At 44.5% G+C, this 27,582-nt stretch overlaps 1 protein-coding gene across 32 annotated transcripts in view; it reads left to right on the top strand.

Annotated features, from left to right (window-relative positions):
* Ttn (titin) overlaps window positions 1–27,582 on the top strand; it is a 271,447-nt gene that overhangs the window by 212,113 nt on the left and 31,752 nt on the right. For all 32 annotated transcript variants that reach the window (XM_085834746.1, XM_085834758.1, XM_085834754.1 and 29 more), the window contains 18 exons: window positions 283–558; window positions 679–978; window positions 1,194–1,496; window positions 1,764–2,063; window positions 3,051–3,338; window positions 3,791–4,087; window positions 4,179–4,481; window positions 4,576–4,881; window positions 6,026–6,313; window positions 6,412–6,702; window positions 6,789–7,076; window positions 7,257–7,844; window positions 7,940–8,044; window positions 8,395–8,592; window positions 8,682–8,978; window positions 9,073–9,660; window positions 9,762–10,064; window positions 10,180–27,285. In XM_085834746.1, coding sequence (XP_085690872.1) covers window positions 283–558; window positions 679–978; window positions 1,194–1,496; window positions 1,764–2,063; window positions 3,051–3,338; window positions 3,791–4,087; window positions 4,179–4,481; window positions 4,576–4,881; window positions 6,026–6,313; window positions 6,412–6,702; window positions 6,789–7,076; window positions 7,257–7,844; window positions 7,940–8,044; window positions 8,395–8,592; window positions 8,682–8,978; window positions 9,073–9,660; window positions 9,762–10,064; window positions 10,180–27,285 — 22,425 coding nt within the window. The remainder of the gene's footprint in view (window positions 1–282; window positions 559–678; window positions 979–1,193; window positions 1,497–1,763; window positions 2,064–3,050; window positions 3,339–3,790; window positions 4,088–4,178; window positions 4,482–4,575; window positions 4,882–6,025; window positions 6,314–6,411; window positions 6,703–6,788; window positions 7,077–7,256; window positions 7,845–7,939; window positions 8,045–8,394; window positions 8,593–8,681; window positions 8,979–9,072; window positions 9,661–9,761; window positions 10,065–10,179; window positions 27,286–27,582) is intronic.

Consider the following 27,582-nt stretch of genomic DNA (forward strand, 5'->3'; position numbering starts at 1 on the left):
CTTTATAAATAGTCATTGCTTCCTTTGTACCATGTGATCAAAAGCTGGTTAAGACAGACATTTATCCTTGAGTTAACAAGTTCCTTACACACAGATTAGAGAATTGTCTCTAGCCTTATGTGTACTATAGCTGATACTTTCTGTTGCATTTAAAAATTTTTTAGAATTCCATTATAAATTCATGAATCTTTAAGTTGAAACCCCTAGTGGTCTACAACCCAAAATCTTTAAAAACTCAGAAAAATTCCCCACCTAAGGAATGGCTTTTGTCTTTGCTTTCAGTGCCACCAAAGATCCTCATGCCTGAGCAAATCACTATCAAAGCCGGGAAGAAACTTCGAGTTGAGGCTCATGTGTATGGAAAGCCTAACCCCATCTGCAAATGGAAGAAAGGAGATGACGAAGTTGTTACATCCAGCCACCTGGCCATCCACAAGGCAGACAGCTCCTCAGTTCTGATCATAAAAGACGTCACTAGAAAAGACAGTGGTTACTATAGCCTCACGGCAGAGAATAGCTCCGGGTCAGACACTCAGAAAATCAAAGTTACAGTCATGGGTAGGTTACACATGAGACAAGTGGCCATTAAAATATTGAGATGAGATGAGAACGGTTGGTTTTTTTTTTTTAAACTATCAAATCTCTGTTCTTACATTTCTTTCCTCTTGATTTATGCAGATGCTCCTGGGCCCCCTCAGCCTCCATTTGACATTTCTGAAATAGATGCTGATGCTTGCTCCCTGTCTTGGCACATCCCTCTGGAGGATGGAGGCAGCAACATTACCAATTACATAGTAGAGAAATGTGATGTAAGCCGTGGTGATTGGGTCACAGCTCTAGCTTCAGTCACCAAGACTTCCTGCAGGGTTGGAAAGCTGATCCCAGGCCAGGAGTATATCTTCCGGGTCCGAGCTGAAAACAGATTTGGCATTTCAGAGCCTCTCACATCTCCAAAGATGCTTGCTAAGTTCCCATTTGGTAAGAGTTTTATTGTGTGTATGAGAAATCTTATATATATGTGTGTGTGTGTGTGTGTGTGTGTGTGTGTGTGTGTGTGTATGTATATATATATAATGTATATATGTATATATGCATGTATATGTATACATGTGGGTGTATGTATACAAATATATGAATATACATACACATATTCTTGGAGGCAGAATCTGACATTTCCCTGTCTTCACCTCTAGATGTTCCTAGTGAGCCAAAGAATGCACGTGTCACTAAAGTCAACAAAGACTGCATATTTGTCGCATGGGACAGACCAGACAGTGATGGAGGAAGCCCCATCACTGGTTACCTGATTGAACGCAAAGAAAGAAACAGTTTGCTCTGGGTGAAAGCTAATGACACTATTGTCCGGTCAACTGAGTATCCTTGTGCCGGCCTCGTAGAAGGTCTAGAATATTCATTCAGAATCTATGCCCTAAACAAAGCTGGGTCCAGCCCACCTAGCAAACCAACAGAGTATGTGACTGCAAGAATGCCAGTTGGTAAGTAATGGTTGTCTGGAATGAGAGAGGTGCATTTAAATCTTGCTTCTGAAAGTTAGCACTCCCATCCTAGAAGAGGACCTACCTCTTACCATGAAAATGTACTGTCTTTCCTGTCAATGTAGAGTAAGCACTCAAAACTAGATAATGGGGGTGGATGGTTGGCATGAGATAATTGTTATCCTGTTGGACATCATAGGGGTGATGCTGTGAGGTGTTTAAACTTCTAGTCTAGATCAACATTGAGAATATTTATTTTGGCTTTAGATCCACCAGGGAAACCTGAAGTTGTTGATGTCACCAAGAACAGTGCATCACTTATCTGGGCTCGGCCAAAGCATGATGGAGGCAGCAGAATTATTGGCTATTTTGTAGAGGCTTGCAAACTTCCTGGTGATAAATGGGTTCGGTGCAATACCACACCTCACCAGATTCCCCAGGAAGAGTACACAGCTACTGGGTTAGAAGAGAATGCTCAGTATCAATTCAGAGCGATTGCCAAGACTGCTGTGAACATCAGCCAACCTTCAGAGCCTTCTGATCCAGTGACCATTCTTGCAGAAAATGGTAAGATTCTATTGCATATTGTAACACATAGAGTATCCATGATGGTCAGTCATGTCTCCTAAACACCCTCCCCAACAAACAAACAAACAAACAAACAAACAAACACTAAACGCATACTTGTGGGAATGGCAAAGAATAAATGATAGGGTGTTTACTTTGTAAACTAAATGTACACAGCACTAAAAATTATGCTTAGGAAGAACTGTAATAAGCAAAACAAGAAAGCAGTTACAAGAGTGAGGACTGAAAGATTTTAATGATGCATAATCACAGGAAGAAAGACAAAGAAACAATACAATGACAGTGCTGAAGCCTAGCCTTGGGATTCCTATTTGCAGTACTGTCAAATTTTTATATTAAATGTATTTAACTTTCACACTGTATATGTTGCTTAAAAATAAGTGGCTGATGGAAGGGAAGGGAAGGGAAGGGAAGGGAAGGGAAGGGAAGGGAAGGGAAGGGAAGGGAAGGGAAGGGAAGGGAAGGGAAGGGAAGGGAGATAAGAAGGAGAGAATGTCAAAGTTTCAGTCTGACAAGAAGAATTATTTGTGGTGATCTACTCCCCTGAATGGTGTCATAATTTATAATGTTTTATAAAGCTTAAAGGTACTAAAACAGTAGATTTTAGGTGTTTTCCTCACACCTAGAAAAATGCTGACTGAATAGGTGAGGCCACCATTGTATGAGTTTGCTTGATTGAATCATTTCCCAATGCATACTTATGCCAAAATACCCATTTCTGTACCCATAAATGTAAATAATAATGAAATGAAAATAAGTACGGAGGACTGAGGGTAGAACTCAGTGGCACAGCACTTGCCTAGCATGTATGAAGACCTGGCTTCAATCCCAAGTATTAAAAGTTCATCATTAATAGCAAGATAAAATCTCACTCATGAAACAAATGTGAATTTATCACAATAATCAGTAATAATTGTACAACACAAGTTTGCATACATCAATACCTCCAATCTTCTTTCTCTCCAGTTCCTCCAAGGATAGAACTCAGTGTTGAGATGAAGTCCTTGCTTACCGTGAAGGCTGGGACTAATGTCTGCTTGGATGCTACTGTCTTTGGGAAACCGATGCCAACGGTTTCTTGGAAGAAAGACACCACACCAATAAAACAAGCAGAAGGCATAAAGATGGCAATGAAGCGGAACTTGTGTACCTTGGAGCTGTTCAGTGTGAACCGGAAAGACTCAGGAGACTATACCATTACTGCCGAAAATTCCAGTGGTTCCAAATCAGCCACCATTAAGCTGAAAGTACTAGGTAACTAAAGCACTTGATTACACTCCAATGCCTCACTTAGCCTGAAGAGCTATACATAAGTTTATAAGCTGTACATGGCAATGAACTCTTGTAAGCCCAGGATTTGGGAGGAGGCAGGAGAATCAGGGTTTCGAGGTCATGCTCCAATACTCGGGGACTTCGAAGCCAGCTTGTTCTACATGATGCCCTGTCTCAAGTACAGCAATAATAAAGTATTTCCTAAGAATAAAGTTAATAGTATTACAGAAGAGTGGCTTTGATTTCTGAAGACTATTAGTGACTACATATTCCAGCTACATAGGATTCTGAGATGTGAGGTGACTTCTAGAGTCACAGAGGAGTCGATGACAATATTGAGGGTAGCCTACTCTCTATACCTATATTCTCTAGCCCTCTTCTCTATTTTCATTCCCCCTTTTAGTAAAGTGCTCCACTCTTCTCCATTCTTTCAGATAAGCCAGGTCCTCCAGCATCTGTGAAAATCAACAAGATGTATGCAGACCGTGCCATGCTGTCCTGGGAACCTCCTCTTGAGGATGGAGGCTCAGAAATCACCAACTACATCATTGACAAGCGTGAAACAAGCAGGCCCAACTGGGCCCAGGTCTCTGCTACTGTGCCCATCACCAGCTGCACTGTGGAGAAACTTATAGAGGGCCATGAATACCAGTTCCGTATCTGTGCCGAAAACAAATACGGAGTCGGCGATCCCATCCTCACTGAGCCAGCAATTGCCAAAAACCCATATGGTAAGTAAGAATGTTCTCCAGCAGTTGGCCCTTTACTTTTTCAATACGGCCTTTTCACTTAGGACATCAACTTATCATTCCATCTCTACAGACCCGCCTGGACGCTGTGATCCTCCTGTCATTAGCAACATCACTAAAGATCACATGACCGTCAGCTGGAAAGCCCCAGCGGATGATGGTGGCTCACCTATCACCGGATACTTGGTTGAAAAGCGGGAAACTCAGGCAGTTAACTGGACTAAAGTCAACAGAAAACCTGTTATAGAAAGGACATTAAAAGCAACAGGTCTCCAGGAAGGCACTGAGTATGAATTCCGAGTTACGGCTATCAATAAAGCTGGACCCGGCAAACCCAGTGATGCATCCAAAGCCGTGTATGCTCAAGACCCACTGTGTAAGTGTACTTGACAGTCCCATACTCTGGATTCAGCATTAAACAGCCAGAAAGGAAGTTTTTGCTAATCCTCTCTCCTGTCATTTATCCTCAGATCCACCTGGCCCGCCAGCTTTCCCTAAAGTCTATGATACCACCCGTAGTTCTGTGAGTCTATCATGGGGCAAGCCGGCCTATGATGGTGGCAGCCCTATCATCGGTTATCTTGTGGAAGTAAAGCGAGCTGATTCCGATCACTGGGTGAGGTGCAATTTACCAGAGAAGCTCCAGAAGACCCGCTTCGAGGTGACTGGCCTGATGGAAAACACAGAGTATCAGTTCCGAGTGTATGCCGTTAACAAGATTGGGTACAGCGACCCCAGCGATGTGCCAGATAAACACTGCCCCAAGGACATCCTAAGTAAGTACACCAAAAGATAGAAATGAGACATTCTCTTCATCATCTCCTAAGAGGGAATTCTAATCGACTCCTATGCACGCATATCTATAAGCTCCAGGAGCACAGGTTGAGAGGAATAGGTGATATTTCATAGTTTTTAGCAGGCCAAATTGAATAAAGGTTATAAGTGGTTTTCAAAGGAATATGGAATTTTATTTTAAGAATAAAAAGGGTTTTTTCTGAAGTTGTGACCTATTTATTTTCCTTTCATTTATTATTTACTCATCCAACAAACCTTTCAGTAGTCATGCGACTGGGAGGCTCTCATAAGTTCTCTTCCTCTTATTTCTTCTACTTGTTTCATCTCCATAACTCCTTCCCACCTTTAAAATTTTTCCCAGAAGTCTATTTTATCTATTACATACTTTCCTTTCTACAATGAAATAACAAATGGTGTGAAGTATATGCAGGATGCCTTCAGTGAATATAAAAAAGAAAAACCAAGGCTGGAGGAAGCAGTCTTTCCACATAGAGTCTTAGACATGCAAGGTTCATGTGAAAGGACTACAGGTCCTCTGAGGAATATTTGGTTGTGTCCAAAGTTCACTGAAAAATGAAAATAAACTATCTTGGGGGTAAGAGAGCTAGCTCAGTGGTTAAGAGTGCATTGGGTCCCAGACTCACGTCAAGTGACTTAAAAGTGCCTGTGACTTCACCCCCAGAAACTCTAATGTCCATTTCTGGCTTCTATGGACTCTGCACTCACATATGCAAACATACACAGAAACACATATCTAGAAATAAAAGAAAAATAGAGAAAAATGAAAGATAATAAGAGTATTGAGTTATTTAAGGGTTTTTTAAAAAACAAACAAACAAGAAGTCAGTTTTATAAAGTGAGTTTAAAAAAGATAAAGGCAGTCTTTAGAAATACATGTGATGCCGGGCGTGGTGGCGCACGCCTTTAATCCCAGCACTCGGGAGGCAGAGGCAGGCGGATTTCTGAGTTCGAGGCCAGCCTGGTCTACAAAGTGAGTTCCAGGACAGCCAGGGATACACAGAGAAACCTTGTCTCAAAAAAAAAAAAAAAAGAAAGAAATACATGCGATGCTTACATTGTTATGACTTTAACTTTCTTCACCACCCCACCCCCCAAATTAAATAGTTCCACCTGAGGGAGAACTTGATGCTGAACTAAGGAAAACACTTATCTTACGTGCTGGAGTTACAATGAGACTCTACGTGCCAGTAAAAGGACGGCCACCTCCAAAGATTACTTGGTCTAAACCGAACGTCAATCTAAGAGAAAGGATTGGCCTGGATATAAAGTCAACAGACTTTGACACCTTCTTGCGCTGCGAAAATGTGAACAAATATGATGCAGGAAAATATATCTTAACCTTGGAGAACAGCTGCGGCAAGAAGGAGTACACTATTGTGGTGAAAGTGCTGGGTAAGTCTACTGAAGAAAAGAATCATCATGTGTGCTTGAAACCATAGTTTGTATATCTTTTAATATGTTTGTGTTCATTTCTTATGTATGTTATTCAGACACTCCTGGTCCGCCTGTCAATGTGACTGTTAAGGAGGTATCCAAGGACTCTGCATATGTTACCTGGGATCCTCCCATTATTGATGGTGGGAGCCCCATCATAAACTATGTGGTTGAGAAACGGGATGCAGAGAGAAAGTCCTGGTCGACAGTGACAACTGAGTGCTCGAAGACAAGCTTCAGAGTCTCTAACTTGGAGGAGGGGAAATCCTACTTCTTCAGAGTGTTTGCCGAAAACGAATATGGCATCGGGGATCCGGGGGAGACACGTGATGCCGTCAAAGCTTCTGGTAAGCCCTGGACTAGGGCCAATCACATTGAACTACTACAGCCCACCTTGGTTGCCCGGGGCTTAGACTTATCTCTTCTCTTTTAGAAACCCCAGGACCTGTGGTTGACCTGAAAGCACTGGCTATAACTAAGTCATCTTGTACCATCGGCTGGAAGAAGCCTCGCAGTGATGGCGGAAGCAGAATTACTGGCTATGTGGTGGATTTCCTGACAGAAGAAAATAAGTGGCAACGGGTCATGAAATCACTGAGCCTACAGTACTCCACAAAGGATCTGAAGGAGGGGAAGGAGTACACCTTCAGAGTGAGTGCAGAGAATGAAAACGGAGAAGGAACCCCAAGTGAAATTGTGGTTGTGGCCAAGGACGATGTGGGTAAGCATCTCCCGTAGCATCTTTACTTTCTCCTGCTAGTCACCAGAAGTGTCTGCCAGAACCCCAACATGCTGGCGTACTGAACATATACCTTTTAAACCGATAGTGATCTGAGGTGGCTTTCTAATCTCAATAATTTCAATGCAAATAATTTGTCTCCACTCTCTTTTTTTTTAATAGTGGCTCCCGATCTTGACTTGAAGGATCTACCTGATTTGTGCTACTTGGCTAAAGAAAACAGCAACTTCCGTCTCAAGATCCCCATAAAAGGCAAACCAGCACCATCGGTGTCTTGGAAGAAGGGGGAAGATCCTCTAGCAACGGACACAAGAGTCAGTGTCGAATCAACTGCAGTTAATACAACCCTTGTAGTATATGACTGCCAAAAATCCGATGCTGGAAAATACACAATCACACTCAAGAATGTTGCTGGCACCAAGGAAGGAACTCTTTCTATAAAGGTTGTTGGCAAGCCTGGCATCCCCACCGGACCAATCAAATTTGATGAAGTCACAGCAGAAGCCATGACCTTGAAGTGGGGTCCTCCAAAGGATGATGGAGGTTCTGAAATCACCAACTATGTACTAGAGAAGAGAGACTCTGTGAATAACAAGTGGGTGACATGTGCTTCGGCTGTCCAGAAAACCACCTTTAGAGTAACCAGACTTCACGAGGGCATAGAATACACCTTCAGGGTCAGTGCTGAAAATAAATATGGTGTAGGAGAAGGCCTAAAGTCAGAACCAATTGTTGCCAAACATCCATTTGGTAAGTGCGTTAAGAGAAAAGATATACATATGAAACAAAATATGGCTTTGTGGAGGCTCTTTCTTCTAAATCTTATATTCTCTACCTTTCTCTAGATGTGCCTGATGCTCCCCCACCTCCCAATATTGTGGATGTCAGACATGATTCAGTATCTCTAACATGGACTGATCCCAAAAAGACTGGTGGCTCACCAATTACAGGTATTAAATTTACTCCTACCCTCTGAATTTTATATCAGTGTTTCTTAGAAATATTTTGTTTATATATATATATATACAATTAATATTTAACTTTATTTTAAAAACAATATAATAGTTCATAAAGAAAGTAATTTTAGAGAAAATATCTACTGGTTTTCCAAAAGAAATGGTAATATTTATGTATATTGCAAGAGAGAAAGTGGCACCACACCCAGAAAATAAAAATATAGATAACAAGCAAAAGTTATCTTTTTAATATATCTGCAAATAATTAGCTTGGGTAACTGTATATATTTCAAACCAGTCTGTATAGTCTCTATCTGAATTGATATGTTCATGGTCATTTGTAGGATATCATATTGAATTCAAGGAAAGAAACAGCCTTCTGTGGAAGAGAGCTAACAAGACTCCTATAAGGATGAAAGATTTCAAAGTGACAGGATTAACTGAAGGTCTTGAATATGAATTTAGAGTTATGGCTATCAATCTAGCTGGAGTGGGCAAGCCAAGCCTGCCATCAGAGCCAGTTGTGGCACTTGATCCAATTGGTAAGTCATTACTAAAGCAAAGCCTGAGGGAGTGTGCTACATGAAGCAAGCATTGGTGGTTTGTTTGATGGGTTTTCTTTTTTGTTTAGATCCTCCTGGAAAACCTGAGGTTATCAGTGTAACAAGGAATTCAGTGACTCTTATCTGGACAGAACCTAAATATGATGGTGGCCATAAATTAACAGGATATATCGTGGAGAAGCGGGATCTACCCTCTAAGTCTTGGATGAAAGCCAACCATGTTAATGTCCCAGACTGTGCCTTTACTGTAACTGACCTTGTTGAAGGTGGAAAATATGAATTCCGAATCAGAGCAAAGAATACAGCGGGTGCTATCAGTGCTCCATCAGAGAGCACAGGAACCATTATTTGCAAGGATGAATACGGTATGTGGAACTTACATTTCTCCCAAATCAAAAAGCAGAAAATTAAACCTCCTTCATTTTCTGATGAATTTACTTATTTATTTTTCCTTTGCAGAGGCACCAACCATTGTCCTTGATCCCACAATTAAAGACGGGGTAACAGTCAAGGCAGGGGATAGCATTGTTTTAAGTGCCATTAGCATTCTCGGCAAACCCCTTCCAAAGTCAAGCTGGTCCAGGGCAGGAAAAGATATCAGACCATCAGACATAGCTCAAATAACTTCAACCCCAACATCTTCTATGCTGACAGTTAAGTATGCCACAAGAAAGGATGCTGGCGAGTACACCATCACTGCTACCAATCCTTTTGGCACAAAGGAGGAACATGTGAAGGTATCAGTCCTTGATGTACCTGGTCCCCCAGGTCCCATTGAAATCAGTAATGTTTCAGCTGAAAAAGCAACACTTACTTGGACACCTCCCTTAGAAGATGGGGGCTCACCGATTAAAGCTTATGTTCTTGAGAAGAGAGAAACCAGCCGGCTTTTGTGGACAGTGGTTTCTGAAGATATTCAGGCATGCAGGCATGTGGTAACCAAACTCATCCAAGGAAACGAATACCTCTTCCGTGTATCAGCAGTAAACCATTACGGCAAAGGAGAACCCGTTCAGTCTGAGCCCGTCAAAATGGTGGACAGATTTGGTATGTAGAACATATGGTAGATGTAGTTGTGAATTCCATGGAAACATTTGCAGGACAGGTCAGTAGCTGGGGAATTTACCACAAATCTGCTTCTTTTGTAGGTCCCCCTGGCCCTCCTGGAAAACCTGAGATCTCAAATGTCACCAAGAACACTGCCACTGTCAGCTGGAAGAGGCCAACTGATGATGGTGGCAGCGAGATCACAGGATATCATGTAGAAAGGAGAGAAAAGAAAGGCCTACGGTGGGTGAGAGCAACCAAAACACCAGTTTCCGATCTCAGGTGCAAAGTAACTGGACTGCAAGAAGGAAATACCTATGAATTCCGTGTCAGTGCAGAAAACAGAGCCGGGATCGGTCCTCCCAGTGATGCCTCGAATCCTGTTCTGATGAAAGATGTTGCATGTTAGTACCTGTGATCTTCTCTAACACTGCTCATTTGAGCCTTCTGATATTTTATATAAAGTACCCCAAAGCAAAACTCCTAACATATGCTTTTATCTTTGTTTCTCTTGTTCAGATCCCCCAGGACCACCTTCAAATGCACATGTCACTGATACCACCAAGAAATCTGCTTCTTTAGCATGGGGCAAGCCTCATTATGATGGTGGGCTTGAAATCACTGGCTACGTGGTAGAGCATCAAAAAGTAGGAGATGATGCCTGGATCAAAGATACAACAGGAACAGCCCTCAGAATCACTCAGTTTGTGGTTCCTGATCTTCAGACTAAGGAAAAATATAATTTTAGAATTAGTGCCATCAATGATGCAGGTGTGGGGGAACCAGCAGTGATTCCAAATGTTGAAATTGTAGAGAAGGAAGTGGCTCCTGATTTTGAGCTAGATGCTGAGCTTCGAAGAACACTTGTGGTTAGGGCAGGGCTCAGTATTAGGATTTTTGTGCCAATTAAAGGTCGTCCTGCACCTGAAGTGACATGGACCAAAGATAATATCAACCTGAAGCACCGAGCCAACATCGAAAACACAGAGTCATTTACTCTTCTCATTATTCCAGAATGTAACAGATATGATACTGGTAAATTCGTGATGACCATCGAAAACCCAGCTGGGAAGAAAAGCGGCTTTGTTAACGTCAGAGTCCTAGACACACCAGGCCCTGTCCTTAACCTAAGGCCTACAGACATCACAAAGGACATTGTCACCCTACACTGGGACCTACCTCTGATAGATGGGGGCTCACGTATAACAAATTATATTGTGGAGAAACGTGAAGCAACCAGAAAATCCTACTCCACAGTCACTACTAAGTGCCATAAATGTACATATAAAGTGACTGGCTTGACAGAAGGCTGTGAATATTTCTTCAGAGTGATGGCAGAAAATGAATATGGGGTTGGTGAGCCAACGGAAACCACAGAACCTGTGAGAGCCTCTGAGGCACCATTACCCCCAGATAGCCTTAACATTATGGACATTACCAAGAACACAGTCAGCCTGGCGTGGCCCAAGCCAAGGCATGATGGTGGGAGCAAGATAACTGGCTATGTGATTGAAGCCCAGAGAAAAGGGTCTGACCAGTGGACCCACATCTCAACAGTGAAAGGGTTAGAATGTGTGGTGAGGAACCTAACCGAAGGAGAAGAATATACCTTCCAAGTGATGGCGGTAAACAGTGCAGGCAGGAGTGCTCCTAGAGAGAGCAGACCTGTCATTGTCAAAGAGCAGACGATGCTCCCAGAGCTGGACCTCCGTGGCATCTATCAGAAGCTAGTCATTGCCAGAGCTGGTGACAACATCAAAGTTGAAATCCCAGTACTTGGTCGACCCAAGCCCACAGTCACATGGAAAAAGGGAGACCAAATCCTTAAACAGACACAGAGAGTTAATGTTGAAAACACAGCAACATCAACCATCTTAAATATCAATGAGTGTGTCAGAAGTGACAGTGGACCCTATCCATTATCAGCAAAGAACACTGTAGGAGAGGTTGGTGACGTTATAACCATTCAAGTCCATGATATCCCAGGACCACCTACTGGACCCATTAAATTTGATGAAGTTTCATCTGACTTTGTAACCTTCTCTTGGGAGCCACCCGAGAATGATGGAGGTGTGCCGATAAGCAACTATGTAGTAGAGATGAGACAGACAGACAGTACTACATGGGTGGAGTTAGCAACAACTGTTATACGCACTACCTACAAAGCAACCCGTCTGACCACAGGAGTGGAGTATCAATTCCGTGTAAGGGCTCAAAACAGATATGGGGTTGGACCAGGCATCACATCTGCATCTGTAGTAGCAAACTATCCATTTAAGGTGCCCGGGCCTCCCGGTACCCCTCAGGTTACTGCAGTCACCAAAGACTCCATGACAATCAGCTGGCATGAACCACTTTCTGATGGTGGAAGCCCCATTTTAGGATATCACATTGAAAGGAAAGAACGGAATGGCATCCTCTGGCAGACTGTGAGCAAAGCATTAGTACCAGGCAACATTTTCAAATCAACTGGACTTACCGATGGCATTGCTTATGAATTCCGAGTAATTGCAGAAAACATGGCAGGCAAGAGCAAGCCAAGCAAGCCATCTGAACCAATGTTTGCTTTGGATCCCATTGACCCACCCGGGAAACCAGTTCCTCTAAACATTACAAGACACACAGTGGCACTGAAGTGGGCTAAGCCTGAATATACCGGAGGCTTTAAAATTACTAGCTATGTGGTTGAAAAGAGGGACCTTCCTAATGGACGATGGCTGAAGGCCAACTTCAGCAACATTTTAGAGAATGAATTTACGGTCAGTGGCCTAACTGAAGATGCTGCATACGAGTTCCGTGTGATTGCCAAAAATGCTGCCGGTGCCATCAGTCCACCGTCCGAGCCATCAGATGCCATCACATGCAGGGATGACCTGGAGGCACCACGAATAATGGTGGATGTTAGATTTAAGGATACCATCACATTAAAAGCTGGTGAAGCATTCAAGCTGGAAGCTGATGTTTCAGGTCGCCCACCTCCAACAATGGAATGGACTAAAGATGGAAAGGAGCTTGAAGGCACGGGGAAATTAGAAATAAAAATTGCAGACTTCTCCACTCATCTGATAAACAAGGATTCCTCAAGAACGGACAGTGGGGCTTACATCCTGACAGCAACCAATCCTGGTGGCTTTGCCAAACACATTTTCAATGTCAAAGTTCTTGATAGACCGGGACCACCTGAGGGACCTTTGGCTGTGTCTGATGTGACATCAGAGAAGTGTGTGTTGTCGTGGTTACCTCCACTGGACGATGGAGGTGCCAAAATTGATCATTACATCGTACAGAAACGTGAAACCAGCAGGTTGGCATGGACAAATGTTGCCACGGAAGTCCAAGTAACAAAGCTGAAGGTTACTAAGCTCCTGAAAGGGAATGAATACATATTCCGTGTCATGGCAGTAAATAAATACGGGGTTGGAGAGCCACTTGAATCAGAGCCTGTGCTTGCAGTGGATCCATATGGACCACCTGATCCACCCAAGAACCCGGAAGTTACAACTATCACCAAGGACTCCATGGTCGTCTGCTGGGGGCATCCTGACTCTGATGGTGGAAGTGAAATTATCAACTACATTGTGGAGCGGCGTGATAAAGCTGGCCAGCGCTGGGTGAAATGCAACAAAAAAGCTCTGACTGACTTAAGATTTAAAGTATCTGGGCTGACAGAAGGACATGAATACGAGTTCAGAATTATGGCAGAAAATGCAGCTGGAATCAGTGCTCCAAGTGCTACCAGCCCGTTTTATAAAGCTTGCGATACTGTGTTTAAACCTGGCCCACCGGGTAACCCTCGTGTCCTTGATACAAGCAGGTCGTCCATTTCAATTGCGTGGAATAAACCCATTTATGATGGAGGTTCAGAAATCACTGGGTATATGGTTGAGATTGCCCTGCCTGAAGAAGATGAATGGCAGGTTGTCACTCCACCAGCTGGGCTCAAGGCAACTTCCTATACCATCACCAGCCTCATAGAGAATCAGGAATATAAAATCCGCATTTATGCCATGAATTCTGAGGGACTTGGGGAACCTGCCCTCGTTCCTGGAACTCCAAAGGCAGAAGAAAGAATGTTGCCTCCAGAGATAGAACTGGATGCTGACTTACGCAAAGTTGTCACTATACGTGCCTGCTGCACCTTGAGGCTCTTTGTTCCCATCAAAGGGAGACCAGCACCTGAGGTCAAGTGGGCCCGAGAGCATGGAGAATCTCTGGACAAGGCTAGCATTGAATCCACAAGCTCTTACACCCTGCTTGTTGTTGGAAATGTTAACAGATTCGACAGTGGCAAGTACATACTAACGGTAGAAAACAGCTCTGGCAGCAAGTCGGCGTTTGTCAATGTTAGAGTGCTAGATACGCCAGGCCCTCCACAGAATCTAAAGATAAAGGAGGTTACAAAGACATCTGTCACATTGACGTGGGAGCCTCCTCTCCTGGACGGAGGCTCAAAAATAAAGAACTATATTGTTGAGAAGCGAGAGTCCACAAGAAAGGCATATTCAACCGTGGCAACGAATTGCCATAAGACGTCCTGGAAGGTAGACCAGCTGCAAGAAGGCTGCAGTTACTATTTCCGGGTCCTCGCTGAAAATGAATATGGCATCGGACTGCCCGCCGAAACAGCCGAGTCTGTGAAGGCATCAGAACGACCTCTTCCTCCAGGGAAGATAACCTTGACGGATGTCACACGAAACAGTGTGTCTCTCTCTTGGGAGAAGCCAGAACATGACGGGGGCAGCCGAATTCTAGGCTACATTGTAGAGATGCAGAGCAAAGGCAGTGACAGATGGGCCACGTGTGCCACAGTGAAAGTCACAGAAGCCACCATCACCGGCCTGATCCAGGGTGAGGAATACTCTTTCCGTGTTTCAGCGCAGAATGAAAAGGGCATCAGTGACCCCAGACAACTGAGTGTGCCAGTAATTGCTAAAGACCTTGTTATCCCACCAGCCTTCAAACTCCTCTTCAATACATTCACGGTACTGGCAGGTGAAGACCTGAAAATCGATGTACCATTCGTTGGACGCCCTCCACCAGCTGTCACCTGGCATAAAGATGACATACCTCTGAAGCAAACAACTAGAGTGAATGCAGAGAGCACGGAAAACAATTCTCTACTGACAATAAAGGAAGCCTGCCGAGAAGATGTTGGACATTACACGGTTAAACTGACTAACTCGGCAGGTGAAGCCACCGAAACCCTTAATGTTATTGTTCTTGACAAGCCAGGGCCCCCAACTGGACCAGTGAAGATGGATGAAGTGACAGCAGACAGTGTCACTCTTTCCTGGGAACCACCAAAGTATGATGGCGGAAGCTCTATCAATAATTACATTGTAGAGAAACGAGACACATCCACGACCGCCTGGCAAATTGTGTCAGCTACAGTTGCAAGAACAACCATAAAGGCCTGCAGACTAAAGACTGGCTGTGAGTATCAGTTCAGAATTGCAGCAGAAAACAGATATGGGAAGAGTACCTACCTCAACTCAGAGCCTGTTGTTGCCCAGTACCCATTCAAAGTGCCAGGGCCACCGGGCACACCATTCGTCACGCTTGCCTCCAAAGACAGCATGGAGGTACAATGGCATGAGCCAGTCAGTGATGGTGGGAGCAAAGTCATTGGCTACCATCTAGAGCGCAAGGAAAGAAATAGCATCCTCTGGGTCAAGCTGAATAAGACACCTATTCCTCAAACCAAGTTCAAGACAACTGGCCTTGAAGAAGGCATTGAATATGAATTCAGAGTGTCTGCAGAGAACATTGTAGGCATCGGCAAGCCAAGTAAGCCATCAGAATGTTATGCTGCTCATGACCCATGCGATCCACCAGGTCGGCCAGAGGCAATCATCGTCACAAGGAACTCTGTGACTCTTCAGTGGAAGAAACCCACCTACGATGGTGGAAGCAAGATCACTGGTTACATTGTTGAGAAGAAAGAATTGCCTGATGGCCGCTGGATGAAAGCCAGTTTTACAAATATCATTGACACCCAGTTTGAGGTAACTGGCCTACTGGAAGATCATAGATATGAGTTCCGAGTTATAGCTCGAAATGCTGCAGGAGTTTTCAGTGAGCCCTCAGAAAGCACCGGGGCAATCACAGCGAGAGATGAGGTTGAGCCACCCAGAATAAGCATGGACCCCAAATACAGGGACACAGTTGTGGTACAAGCTGGTGAGTCATTCAAGATCGATGCAGATATATATGGCAAACCAATACCGACCACTCAGTGGGTAAAGGGTGATCAGGAGCTTTCAAGCACAGCTCGGTTAGAAATTAAGAGCACCGACTTTGCCACCAGTCTCAGTGTCAAAGATGCAGTACGAGTGGACAGTGGCAATTATATCCTAAAGGCCAAAAACGTTGCAGGGGAGAAATCAGTTACTATCAATGTCAAAGTTCTCGATAGACCAGGGCCACCTGAGGGACCTGTTGCTATATCAGGGGTTACAGCAGAAAAATGTACTCTAGCTTGGAAACCCCCACTTCAGGATGGTGGGAGCGACATCACAAATTATATTGTGGAAAGGCGAGAAACCAGCCGCCTCGTCTGGACTCTGGTTGATGCCAATGTGCAAACGCTCAGCTGTAAAGTCCTGAAGCTTCTTGAGGGCAATGAGTATATTTTCCGTATAATGGCTGTGAACAAATACGGTGTTGGTGAACCTCTTGAATCTGAGTCATTGATTGCCAAGAATCCATTTGTAGTCCCAGATGCACCCAAAGCTCCAGAAGTTACAGCTGTGACCAAAGACTCGATGATTGTCGTATGGGAAAGGCCAGCATCTGATGGTGGCAGTGAGATTCTAGGATATGTTCTAGAAAAACGGGACAAAGAAGGCATAAGATGGACAAGATGCCACAAGCGTCTCATTGGAGAGCTGCGCCTGAGAGTGACTGGACTGTTAGAAAATCACAATTACGAATTCAGAGTCTCCGCTGAAAATGCTGCTGGACTTAGTGAACCAAGCCCCCCTTCTGCTTACCAGAAGGCATGTGACCCCATTTATAAGCCAGGCCCTCCAAACAACCCCAAAGTCATGGATGTTACCAGATCTTCGGTTTTCCTTTCTTGGACCAAACCTATCTATGATGGTGGCTGTGAAATCCAAGGATACATCGTAGAAAAATGTGATGTGAGTGTTGGCGAATGGACAATGTGTACGCCACCAACTGGAATCAATAAGACAAATCTAGAAGTCGAGAAGTTGTTGGAAAAGCATGAATACAACTTCCGGATCTGTGCCATTAATAAGGCCGGAGTGGGGGAGCATGCTGATGTCCCTGGGCCTGTAATGGTTGAAGAAAAACTTGAAGCACCTGATATAGACCTTGACCTTGAACTAAGGAAAGTGATTAATATAAGGGCAGGTGGTTCCTTAAGGCTGTTTGTTCCTATAAAAGGCCGTCCTACACCAGAAGTCAAGTGGGGGAAGGTTGATGGTGAAATCCGGGACGCAGCTATAATTGATGTCACTAGCAGCTTCACCTCTCTTGTTCTTGACAATGTCAATCGATATGATAGTGGAAAATACACTCTCACATTAGAAAACAGCAGTGGAACAAAATCTGCCTTTGTGACTGTAAGGGTCCTGGACACACCAAGCCCACCTGTCAACTTAAAAGTCACAGAAATCACCAAGGACTCAGTATCAATTACATGGGAACCTCCTTTGTTGGATGGAGGATCAAAAATTAAAAATTACATTGTTGAGAAACGAGAAGCCACAAGAAAATCCTATGCTGCAGTTGTAACAAACTGCCATAAGAATTCGTGGAAAATCGATCAGCTCCAAGAAGGTTGCAGTTACTACTTCAGGGTGACCGCTGAGAACGAATACGGTATCGGCTTGCCCGCCCGCACTGCAGATCCAATCAAGGTTGCAGAAGTCCCACAACCTCCAGGCAAAATAACTGTGGATGATGTCACCAGAAACAGTGTCTCTCTCAGTTGGACAAAGCCCGAACACGATGGTGGCAGTAAAATCATCCAGTATATCGTAGAAATGCAAGCTAAAAACACTGATAAGTGGTCAGAGTGTGCTAGGGTGAAGTCCCTTGACGCAGTTGTTACCAACCTAACTCAGGGAGAAGAATACCTTTTCAGAGTCATTGCTGTAAATGAAAAAGGAAGAAGCGACCCCAGGTCCCTTGCGGTTCCAATCATCGCCAAAGATCTGGTCATCGAGCCAGATGTGAGACCAGCATTCAGCAGTTACAGTGTACAGGTTGGCCAAGACTTGAAAATAGAAGTGCCAATTTCTGGACGTCCTAAACCAAGCATCTCCTGGACTAAGGATGGGATGCCATTGAAGCAGACCACAAGAATCAATGTTACCGACTCCCTGGACCTCACCACGCTCAGCATTAAAGAAACTCATAAGGATGATGGTGGACAGTATGGAATCACAGTTTCCAATGTGGTGGGTCAGAAAACAGCAGCTATTGAAATCATAACTCTAGATAAACCTGATCCTCCAAAAGGGCCTGTTAAATTTGATGAGATCAGTGCTGAGAGCATCACATTATCTTGGAACCCTCCCTTATATACAGGGGGCTGTCAAATTACCAACTACATTGTTCAGAAAAGAGACACAACCACCACAGTATGGGATGTCGTCTCTGCTACTGTTGCCAGAACGACCCTCAAAGTAACCAAGCTGAAAACGGGTACAGAATACCAATTCAGAATATTTGCTGAAAACCGATATGGACAAAGCTTTGCTCTGGAGTCTGAGCCAGTTGTAGCTCAATATCCCTACAAAGAACCAGGCCCTCCAGGAACGCCATTTGTCACAGCCATCTCCAAAGAGTCTATGGTGGTACAGTGGCATGAACCGATCAATAATGGTGGAAGCCCAGTCATAGGTTACCACCTTGAGAGAAAGGAAAGGAATAGTATTTTGTGGACAAAAGTCAACAAAACCATTATTCATGACACCCAGTTTAAAGCACTGAACCTTGAAGAAGGCATTGAGTATGAATTTAGAGTTTATGCTGAAAATATTGTTGGGGTAGGCAAGGCAAGCAAGAATTCAGAATGCTACGTAGCCAGAGACCCCTGTGACCCACCAGGAACCCCAGAAGCAATAATAGTTAAGAGAAATGAAATTACTTTACAGTGGACCAAGCCTGTGTACGATGGTGGCAGTATGATCACAGGTTACATCGTAGAGAAACGTGATTTACCCGAGGGTCGCTGGATGAAAGCCAGTTTCACAAATGTCATTGAAACTCAATTCACCGTGTCAGGTCTTACTGAAGATCAAAGATATGAATTCAGAGTCATTGCAAAGAATGCAGCTGGGGCAATAAGTAAACCCTCTGACAGTACTGGACCAATAACTGCCAAGGATGAAGTTGAACTCCCACGAATTTCAATGGATCCAAAATTCAGAGATACAATAGTGGTAAATGCTGGAGAAACATTCAGGCTTGAGGCCGATGTCCATGGAAAACCCCTACCCACCATTGAGTGGTTAAGAGGAGACAAGGAAATTGAAGAATCTGCCAGGTGTGAAATAAAGAACACAGATTTCAAAGCTTTACTTATTGTAAAAGATGCCATTCGAATTGATGGTGGACAGTATATTTTGAGAGCCTCGAATGTTGCCGGTTCTAAGTCATTCCCAGTAAATGTGAAAGTGCTAGACAGACCAGGACCACCAGAAGGGCCAGTTCAGGTTACTGGAGTCACAGCTGAAAAGTGCACTTTGGCATGGTCTCCACCACTTCAAGATGGTGGCAGTGACATTTCTCACTATGTGGTAGAAAAGCGAGAAACCAGTCGACTCGCGTGGACTGTGGTTGCCTCAGAAGTTGTGACTAATTCTCTGAAAGTTACCAAGCTCTTAGAAGGGAATGAATATATTTTCCGAATAATGGCTGTCAACAAGTACGGTGTTGGGGAGCCTTTGGAATCTGCTCCAGTACTCATGAAAAATCCATTTGTGCTTCCTGGACCACCAAAGAGCTTAGAAGTCACAAACATTGCCAAAGACTCCATGACAGTCTGCTGGAATCGGCCAGACAGTGATGGTGGCAGTGAGATCATTGGTTACATTGTGGAGAAGAGAGACAGAAGTGGCATTCGGTGGATCAAGTGTAACAAACGCCGCATTACAGATTTGCGACTCAGGGTGACAGGATTAACAGAAGACCATGAGTATGAATTCAGAGTCTCTGCAGAAAATGCTGCTGGAGTTGGAGAACCAAGTCCAGCTACCGTTTACTATAAGGCATGTGATCCTGTGTTCAAACCTGGCCCGCCCACCAATGCACATGTTGTAGACACCACTAAAAATTCAATTACACTTGCCTGGAGCAAACCTATCTATGATGGCGGCAGTGAGATCCTGGGCTACGTTGTAGAAATCTGTAAAGCCGATGAAGAAGAATGGCAAATAGTTACTCCACAGACTGGCCTGAGAGTCACTCGATTTGAAATTGCCAAACTCATCGAACACCAAGAATATAAAATACGAGTTTGTGCCCTCAACAAAGTTGGCTTAGGTGAGGCTGCCTCAGTTCCTGGTACGGTGAAACCGGAAGATAAACTCGAGGCACCTGAACTTGACCTTGACTCTGAGTTAAGGAAAGGGATCGTTGTCAGAGCTGGTGGATCTGCCAGAATCCATATTCCATTCAAGGGTCGTCCAACACCTGAGATCACTTGGTCAAAAGAGGAAGGTGAATTCACAGATAAGGTCCAAATTGAGAAGGGAATTAACTTCACCCAACTCTCAATAGATAACTGTGACAGAAACGACGCCGGGAAATACATCCTCAAGTTGGAGAACAGCAGCGGATCAAAGTCGGCTTTCGTAACCGTGAAAGTACTTGACACACCAGGACCGCCGCAGAATCTGGCTGTCAAGGAAGTGAGAAAAGACTCTGTCCTTCTGGTATGGGAGCCACCTATCATTGACGGTGGGGCAAAGGTCAAGAACTATGTAATCGACAAGCGTGAGTCCACTCGAAAAGCATATGCTAACGTGAGTAGTAAATGCAATAAAACGAGCTTTAGAGTCGAGAACCTGACCGAAGGAGCCATCTACTACTTTAGAGTCATGGCGGAGAATGAATTTGGGGTTGGTGTTCCCGCGGAGACCTCCGATGCTGTGAAAGCTTCTGAGCCTCCTTCCCCACCAGGAAAGGTAACACTCACTGACGTGTCCCAGACCAGCGCGTCCCTTATGTGGGAGAAACCCGAGCATGACGGAGGGAGCAGAATCCTGGGCTATGTTGTTGAAATGCAGCCCAAAGGAACAGAAAAGTGGAGTGTTGTGGCTGAATCCAAAGTCTGTAATGCAGTGGTTAGTGGCCTGAGCTCTGGGCAAGAATATCAGTTCCGTGTCAAAGCTTACAATGAGAAAGGAAAAAGTGACCCGAGAGTGCTTGGCATTCCTGTCATAGCCAAGGACTTGACCATCCAGCCTAGTTTTAAGCTGCCATTTAATACATATAGTGTCCAAGCGGGAGAGGATCTGAAAATAGAAATTCCAGTCATAGGCAGACCAAGACCTAAAATTTCTTGGGTCAAAGATGGTGAGCCTCTTAAACAGACCACCAGAGTAAATGTTGAAGAAACAGCTACTTCGACTATTTTACACATTAAAGAAAGCAGCAAAGATGACTTCGGGAAATACAGTGTCACAGCAACAAACAGTGCAGGCACAGCAACAGAAAACCTCAGTGTTATTGTTTTGGAAAAGCCTGGTCCTCCTGTTGGACCAGTGAAGTTTGATGAAGTTAGTGCAGACTTTGTGGTCATATCTTGGGAACCTCCCGCCTATACTGGTGGGTGCCAAATCAGCAACTACATTGTAGAAAAGCGAGATACTACCACTACCAACTGGCAGATGGTGTCAGCAACAGTTGCCAGGACAACCATTAAAATAAGCAAACTGAAAACAGGCACTGAATACCAGTTTAGGATTTTTGCTGAGAACAGGTATGGGAAAAGCACTCCCCTGGATTCTAAGTCCGTTGTTGTACAATATCCATTTAAAGAGCCTGGACCACCTGGAACCCCTTTTGTAACATCTATCTCCAAAGATCAAATGCTTGTGCAGTGGCATGAGCCAGTTAATGATGGAGGCAGCAAAGTGACTGGCTACCATCTTGAACAGAAGGAAAAGAATAGCATCCTGTGGGTCAAGTTGAATAAGATCCCCATCCAAGACACCAAATTCAAAACAACGGGGCTTGATGAAGGGCTTGAATATGAGTTCAGGGTTTCTGCTGAGAACATTGTGGGCATTGGCAAGCCTAGCAAAGTGTCAGAGTGCTATGTTGCGCGTGATCCGTGTGACCCACCTGGTCGACCTGAAGCCATCGTCATTACAAGAAACAGCATCACGCTGAAATGGAAGAAACCTATTTATGATGGTGGCAGCAAGATAACGGGTTACATCGTAGAAAAGAAAGACCTTCCTGATGGCCGCTGGATGAAAGCCAGCTTCACCAATGTTGTGGAAACTGAGTTTACAGTGACTGGACTTGTAGAAGACCAAAGATATGAATTTAGAGTCATTGCAAGGAATGCGGCTGACAACTTTAGTGAGCCATCTGAAAGCAGCGGCGCCATCACTGCAAGGGATGAAATCGATGCACCAAATGCCTCGCTGGATCCTAAATACAGAGATGTCATCATTGTTCATGCAGGAGAGACCTTTGTTCTCGAAGCTGATATCCGTGGCAAACCCATACCTGACATCGTATGGTCAAAAGATGGGAACGAACTCGAAGAAACAGCAGCTAGGATGGAAATTAAATCTACTCTGCAGAAAACGACTCTCATTGTCAAGGACTGTATACGCACCGATGGCGGACAGTATACCTTGAAACTCAGCAATGTCGGGGGCACCAAGACTATACCTATTACCGTGAAGGTGCTGGATAGGCCAGGGCCTCCCGAAGGACCTCTGAAAGTTACTGGAGTTACAGCCGAAAAGTGTTACCTGGCATGGAACCCACCTTTGCAAGATGGTGGTGCTAGTATTTCACATTATATCATTGAAAAGAGAGAGACAAGCAGACTCTCCTGGACCCAGGTTTCAAATGAAGTACAGGCCCTCAACTACAAAGTCACGAAGTTGCTTCCTGGGAACGAGTATATTTTCCGGGTTATGGCAGTGAATAAATATGGAATTGGAGAGCCCCTGGAGTCTGAACCAGTGATAGCCTGTAACCCATACAAGCGTCCAGGCCCTCCTTCAACACCCGAGGCCTCAGCCATCACCAAAGACTCTATGGTACTAACATGGACACGTCCAGTGGATGATGGAGGTGCTGAAATTGAGGGGTACATTCTTGAAAAGCGAGATAAGGAAGGCATCAGATGGACCAAGTGCAACAAGAAAACATTAACAGACCTTCGGTTCAGGGTGACAGGCCTCACAGAAGGCCACTCCTATGAATTCAGAGTTGCTGCTGAGAACGCAGCTGGTGTCGGGGAACCCAGTGAGCCATCCGTTTTCTACCGTGCATGTGATGCCTTGTATCCACCAGGTCCACCAAGCAACCCCAAAGTGACAGATACCTCCAGGTCTTCTGTCTCCCTAGCATGGAATAAGCCAATTTATGACGGTGGTGCACCCGTTAGAGGCTATGTGATTGAGCTCAAAGAAGCTGCGGCTGACGAATGGACTACCTGTACACCACCATCGGGATTACAAGGGAAGCAGTTCACAGTGACCAAGCTTAAGGAGAATACAGAGTACAACTTCCGCATCTGTGCTTTCAATACTGAAGGTGTAGGTGAGCCTGCAACTATACCAGGCTCCGTTGTTGCTCAGGAGAGGATGGAAGCACCAGAAATAGAACTGGATGCTGATCTCAGAAAGGTGGTCACTCTGCGCGCAAGTGCCACTTTGCGCCTATTTGTCACTATCAAAGGCCGCCCAGAACCTGAAGTTAAGTGGGAAAAGGCTGAAGGCATTCTCACAGAAAGAGCCCAGATTGAGGTGACGAGTTCATATACAATGCTGGTGATTGACAATGTGACCAGATTTGACAGTGGTAGATACAACCTCACCCTAGAAAACAACAGTGGCTCCAAAACAGCTTTTGTCAATGTCAGAGTTCTTGACTCACCAAGCGCACCTGTGAATCTGACCATAAGAGAAGTGAAGAAAGACTCAGTGACGCTGTCCTGGGAGCCACCACTTATTGACGGCGGAGCAAAGATTACAAATTATATCGTTGAAAAACGAGAAACTACAAGAAAAGCTTACGCTACCATTACAAACAACTGCACTAAGAATACTTTCAAAATTGAAAATCTACAAGAAGGGTGTTCTTATTACTTCAGAGTCCTGGCTTCTAATGAATATGGGATTGGTTTGCCAGCCGAAACAGCAGAGCCTGTCAAAGTGTCCGAACCACCACTCCCACCTGGAAGGGTAACTCTTGTAGATGTGACCCGTAATACAGCTACGATTAAGTGGGAGAAGCCAGAGAGTGATGGCGGCAGCAAGATCACTGGTTATGTTGTGGAAATGCAGACAAAGGGCAGTGAAAAGTGGAGCACGTGCACACAAGTGAAGACTTTGGAGACAACTATATCTGGCCTAACTGCAGGGGAAGAGTACGTCTTCAGGGTAGCTGCAGTTAATGAAAAAGGAAGAAGCGACCCAAGACAGCTTGGGGTGCCAGTCATTGCAAAAGACATTGAAATAAAGCCTTCCGTTGAGCTTCCTTTTAATACTTTCAACGTTAAGGCTAATGACCAACTCAAAATTGACATACCATTTAAAGGAAGACCTCAAGCTACCGTGGCCTGGAAAAAAGATGGTCAGGTCCTTAGAGAGACGACTAGAGTCAACGTATCTTCCTCGAAGACCGTAACAACGCTATCTATTAAAGAAGCCTCAAGGGAAGATGTTGGAACTTACGAACTGTGTGTTTCAAATACTGCTGGATCCATAACAGTTCCTATTACTGTCATTGTCCTTGACAGGCCAGGACCTCCAGGACCCATACGAATTGATGAAGTTAGTTGTGACAATGTGTCTATTTCTTGGAATCCTCCAGAATATGATGGTGGCTGCCAAATTAGCAACTACATTGTTGAAAAGAGAGAAACCACTTCCACAACGTGGCAGGTAGTTTCACAAGCAGTGGCAAGAACATCCATTAAGATAGTCCGTCTGACAACAGGAAGTGAGTATCAGTTCCGCGTCTGTGCAGAGAATCGGTATGGAAAGAGTTCCTACAGTGAGTCCTCAGCTGTTGTCGCTGAGTATCCCTTCAGCCCCCCTGGGCCTCCTGGTACTCCTAAAGTTGTGCATGCCACAAAATCTACCATGGTTGTAAGCTGGCAAGTACCAGTTAATGATGGAGGGAGCCAAGTGATTGGCTATCACCTTGAATACAAAGAAAGAAGCAGCATTCTCTGGTCAAAAGCAAACAAAGTCCTCATTGCAGACACTCAGATGAAGGTCTCTGGTCTGGACGAGGGGTTAATGTACGAGTATCGTGTATATGCTGAGAATATCGCTGGAATTGGTAAATGCAGTAAAGCCTGTGAACCGGTCCCTGCAAGAGACCCTTGTGACCCTCCTGGACAACCTGAAGTCACCAATATCACAAGAAAATCAGTGTCACTTAAGTGGTCTAAACCACGTTATGATGGTGGAGCGAAGATCACTGGATACATTGTTGAACGCAGAGAGCTACCGGACGGCAGGTGGCTGAAGTGCAATTTCACCAACGTTCAGGAAACATACTTTGAAGTAACTGAGCTAACTGAAGACCAGCGTTACGAATTCCGGGTTTTTGCAAGAAATGCTGCTGATTCAGTCAGTGAGCCATCTGAATCCACTGGACCTATCACGGTGAAAGACGACGTTGAGGCGCCAAGAATTATGATGGATGTCAAATTCCGAGATGTCATCATTGTCAAAGCCGGAGAAGTCCTTAAGATAAATGCAGACATTGCAGGGCGACCTCTGCCGGTAATTTCCTGGGCCAAAGATGGGGTAGAAATTGAAGAAAGGGCAAAAACAGAAATTGTCTCGACAGACTATACTACCACATTAACAGTTAAAGACTGTGTAAGAAGAGACACTGGGCAGTATGTCCTTACACTGAAGAATGTGGCAGGAACTCGGACTATGGCAGTTAACTGTAAAGTACTTGATAAGCCTGGCCCGCCAGCAGGTCCACTTGAAATAAATGGCCTCACAGCTGAGAAGTGCTCCCTTTCCTGGGGACGTCCCCAGGAAGATGGCGGTGCAGATATTGATTATTATATTGTAGAAAAGCGTGAAACAAGCCGCCTCGCATGGACCATATGTGAAGCAGAGTTAAGGACAACATCTTGTAAAGTGACCAAGCTACTCAAAGGCAATGAATATATCTTTAGAGTAACTGGTGTTAATAAATACGGTGTTGGTGAGCCCTTGGAGAGCATGGCCGTGAAGGCGCTAGATCCATTCACCACTCCTAGCCCACCCACATCTTTGGAAATTACATCTGTGACCAAAGATTCCATGACACTTTGCTGGTCAAGACCTGAGACCGATGGAGGCAGTGACATCTCTGGATACATAATCGAAAGGCGTGAGAAAAACAGCCTACGGTGGATGCGTGTGAACAAGAAACCAGTGTATGATCTGAGAGTGAAGTCCACAGGACTCCGAGAAGGATGTGAATATGAGTATCGGGTTTTTGCTGAAAATGCTGCCGGCCTGAGTCTTCCAAGTGAAACTTCTCCCTTGGTTCGAGCAGAAGACCCTGTGTTCTTGCCATCTCCTCCATCTAAACCCAAAATAGTGGACTCGGGCAAGACAACAATCACCATTGGCTGGGTTAAACCTTTGTTTGACGGTGGGGCTCCAATAACGGGATATACCGTAGAATACAAAAAGTCTGAGGAAACCGACTGGAAAGTTGCCATTCAGAGCTTCAGAGGCACAGAATACACAATGAGTGGGCTAACAACAGGAGCCGAGTATGTTTTTAGAGTGAGGTCACTCAATAAGATGGGTGCCAGTGACCCCAGTGATAGCTCCGATCCCCAGGTAGCCAAAGAGAGAGAAGAAGAACCTGTATTTGACGTTGACAGTGAGATGAGGAAGACCTTGATTGTCAAGGCTGGGTCCTCGTTTACCATGACAGTTCCTTTCAGAGGAAGACCAATCCCCAACGTCTCCTGGAGTAAGCCCGACACCGACCTCCGCACGAGAGCGTACATCGACTCCACAGATTCTCGTACTTTACTTACTATTGAGAATGCCAACAGAAACGATTCTGGAAAATACACGCTGACAATTCAGAACGTGCTGAGCGCTGCTTCCATGACCTTCGTTGTCAAAGTCTTAGATTCCCCGGGGCCTCCAGCCAATATTACTGTACGTGAAGTAACCAAGGAAACTGCTATGCTATCCTGGGATGTTCCTGAAAATGATGGCGGAGCACCGGTGAAGAATTACCACATAGAAAAACGTGAGGCCAGCAAGAAGGCATGGGTGTCGGTCACTAACAACTGCAACCGCCTCTCTTACAAAGTGACCAACTTACAGGAAGGAGCTATCTACTACTTCCGGGTCTCTGGGGAGAACGAGTTTGGTGTTGGTGTGCCAGCTGAGACAAAGGAAGGAGTCAAAATAACAGGTACAAGAACAAAATAACCCAGAGTTTGCTAGAATAATGTGAATTGCTCTAATTAGTCATACTGTACCTTAAAAGACTTTCAGTTTGCACCCCCAAAATATTTATGCCATAGCACAAAATGAATCTAAAAATTGACATATCTAGAAAGTCAACATGAGGTTTGTTGGATTTAAGAAGAATTAAGTCTAACTAACTACACATACATCTAGTGTATGTACAAAAACTATATGAAACGTCTGATAAGATTGCTTCTATTGTTCCTCCATTGTATACAATGCAATGAATTCTGAGCAAATT

Source organism: Mus caroli, unplaced genomic scaffold (genome assembly GCF_978045245.1).
Source record: "Mus caroli unplaced genomic scaffold, Mus_caroli_1 scaffold_2, whole genome shotgun sequence".
In the NCBI taxonomy this organism is placed as follows: domain Eukaryota; kingdom Metazoa; phylum Chordata; class Mammalia; order Rodentia; family Muridae; genus Mus; species Mus caroli.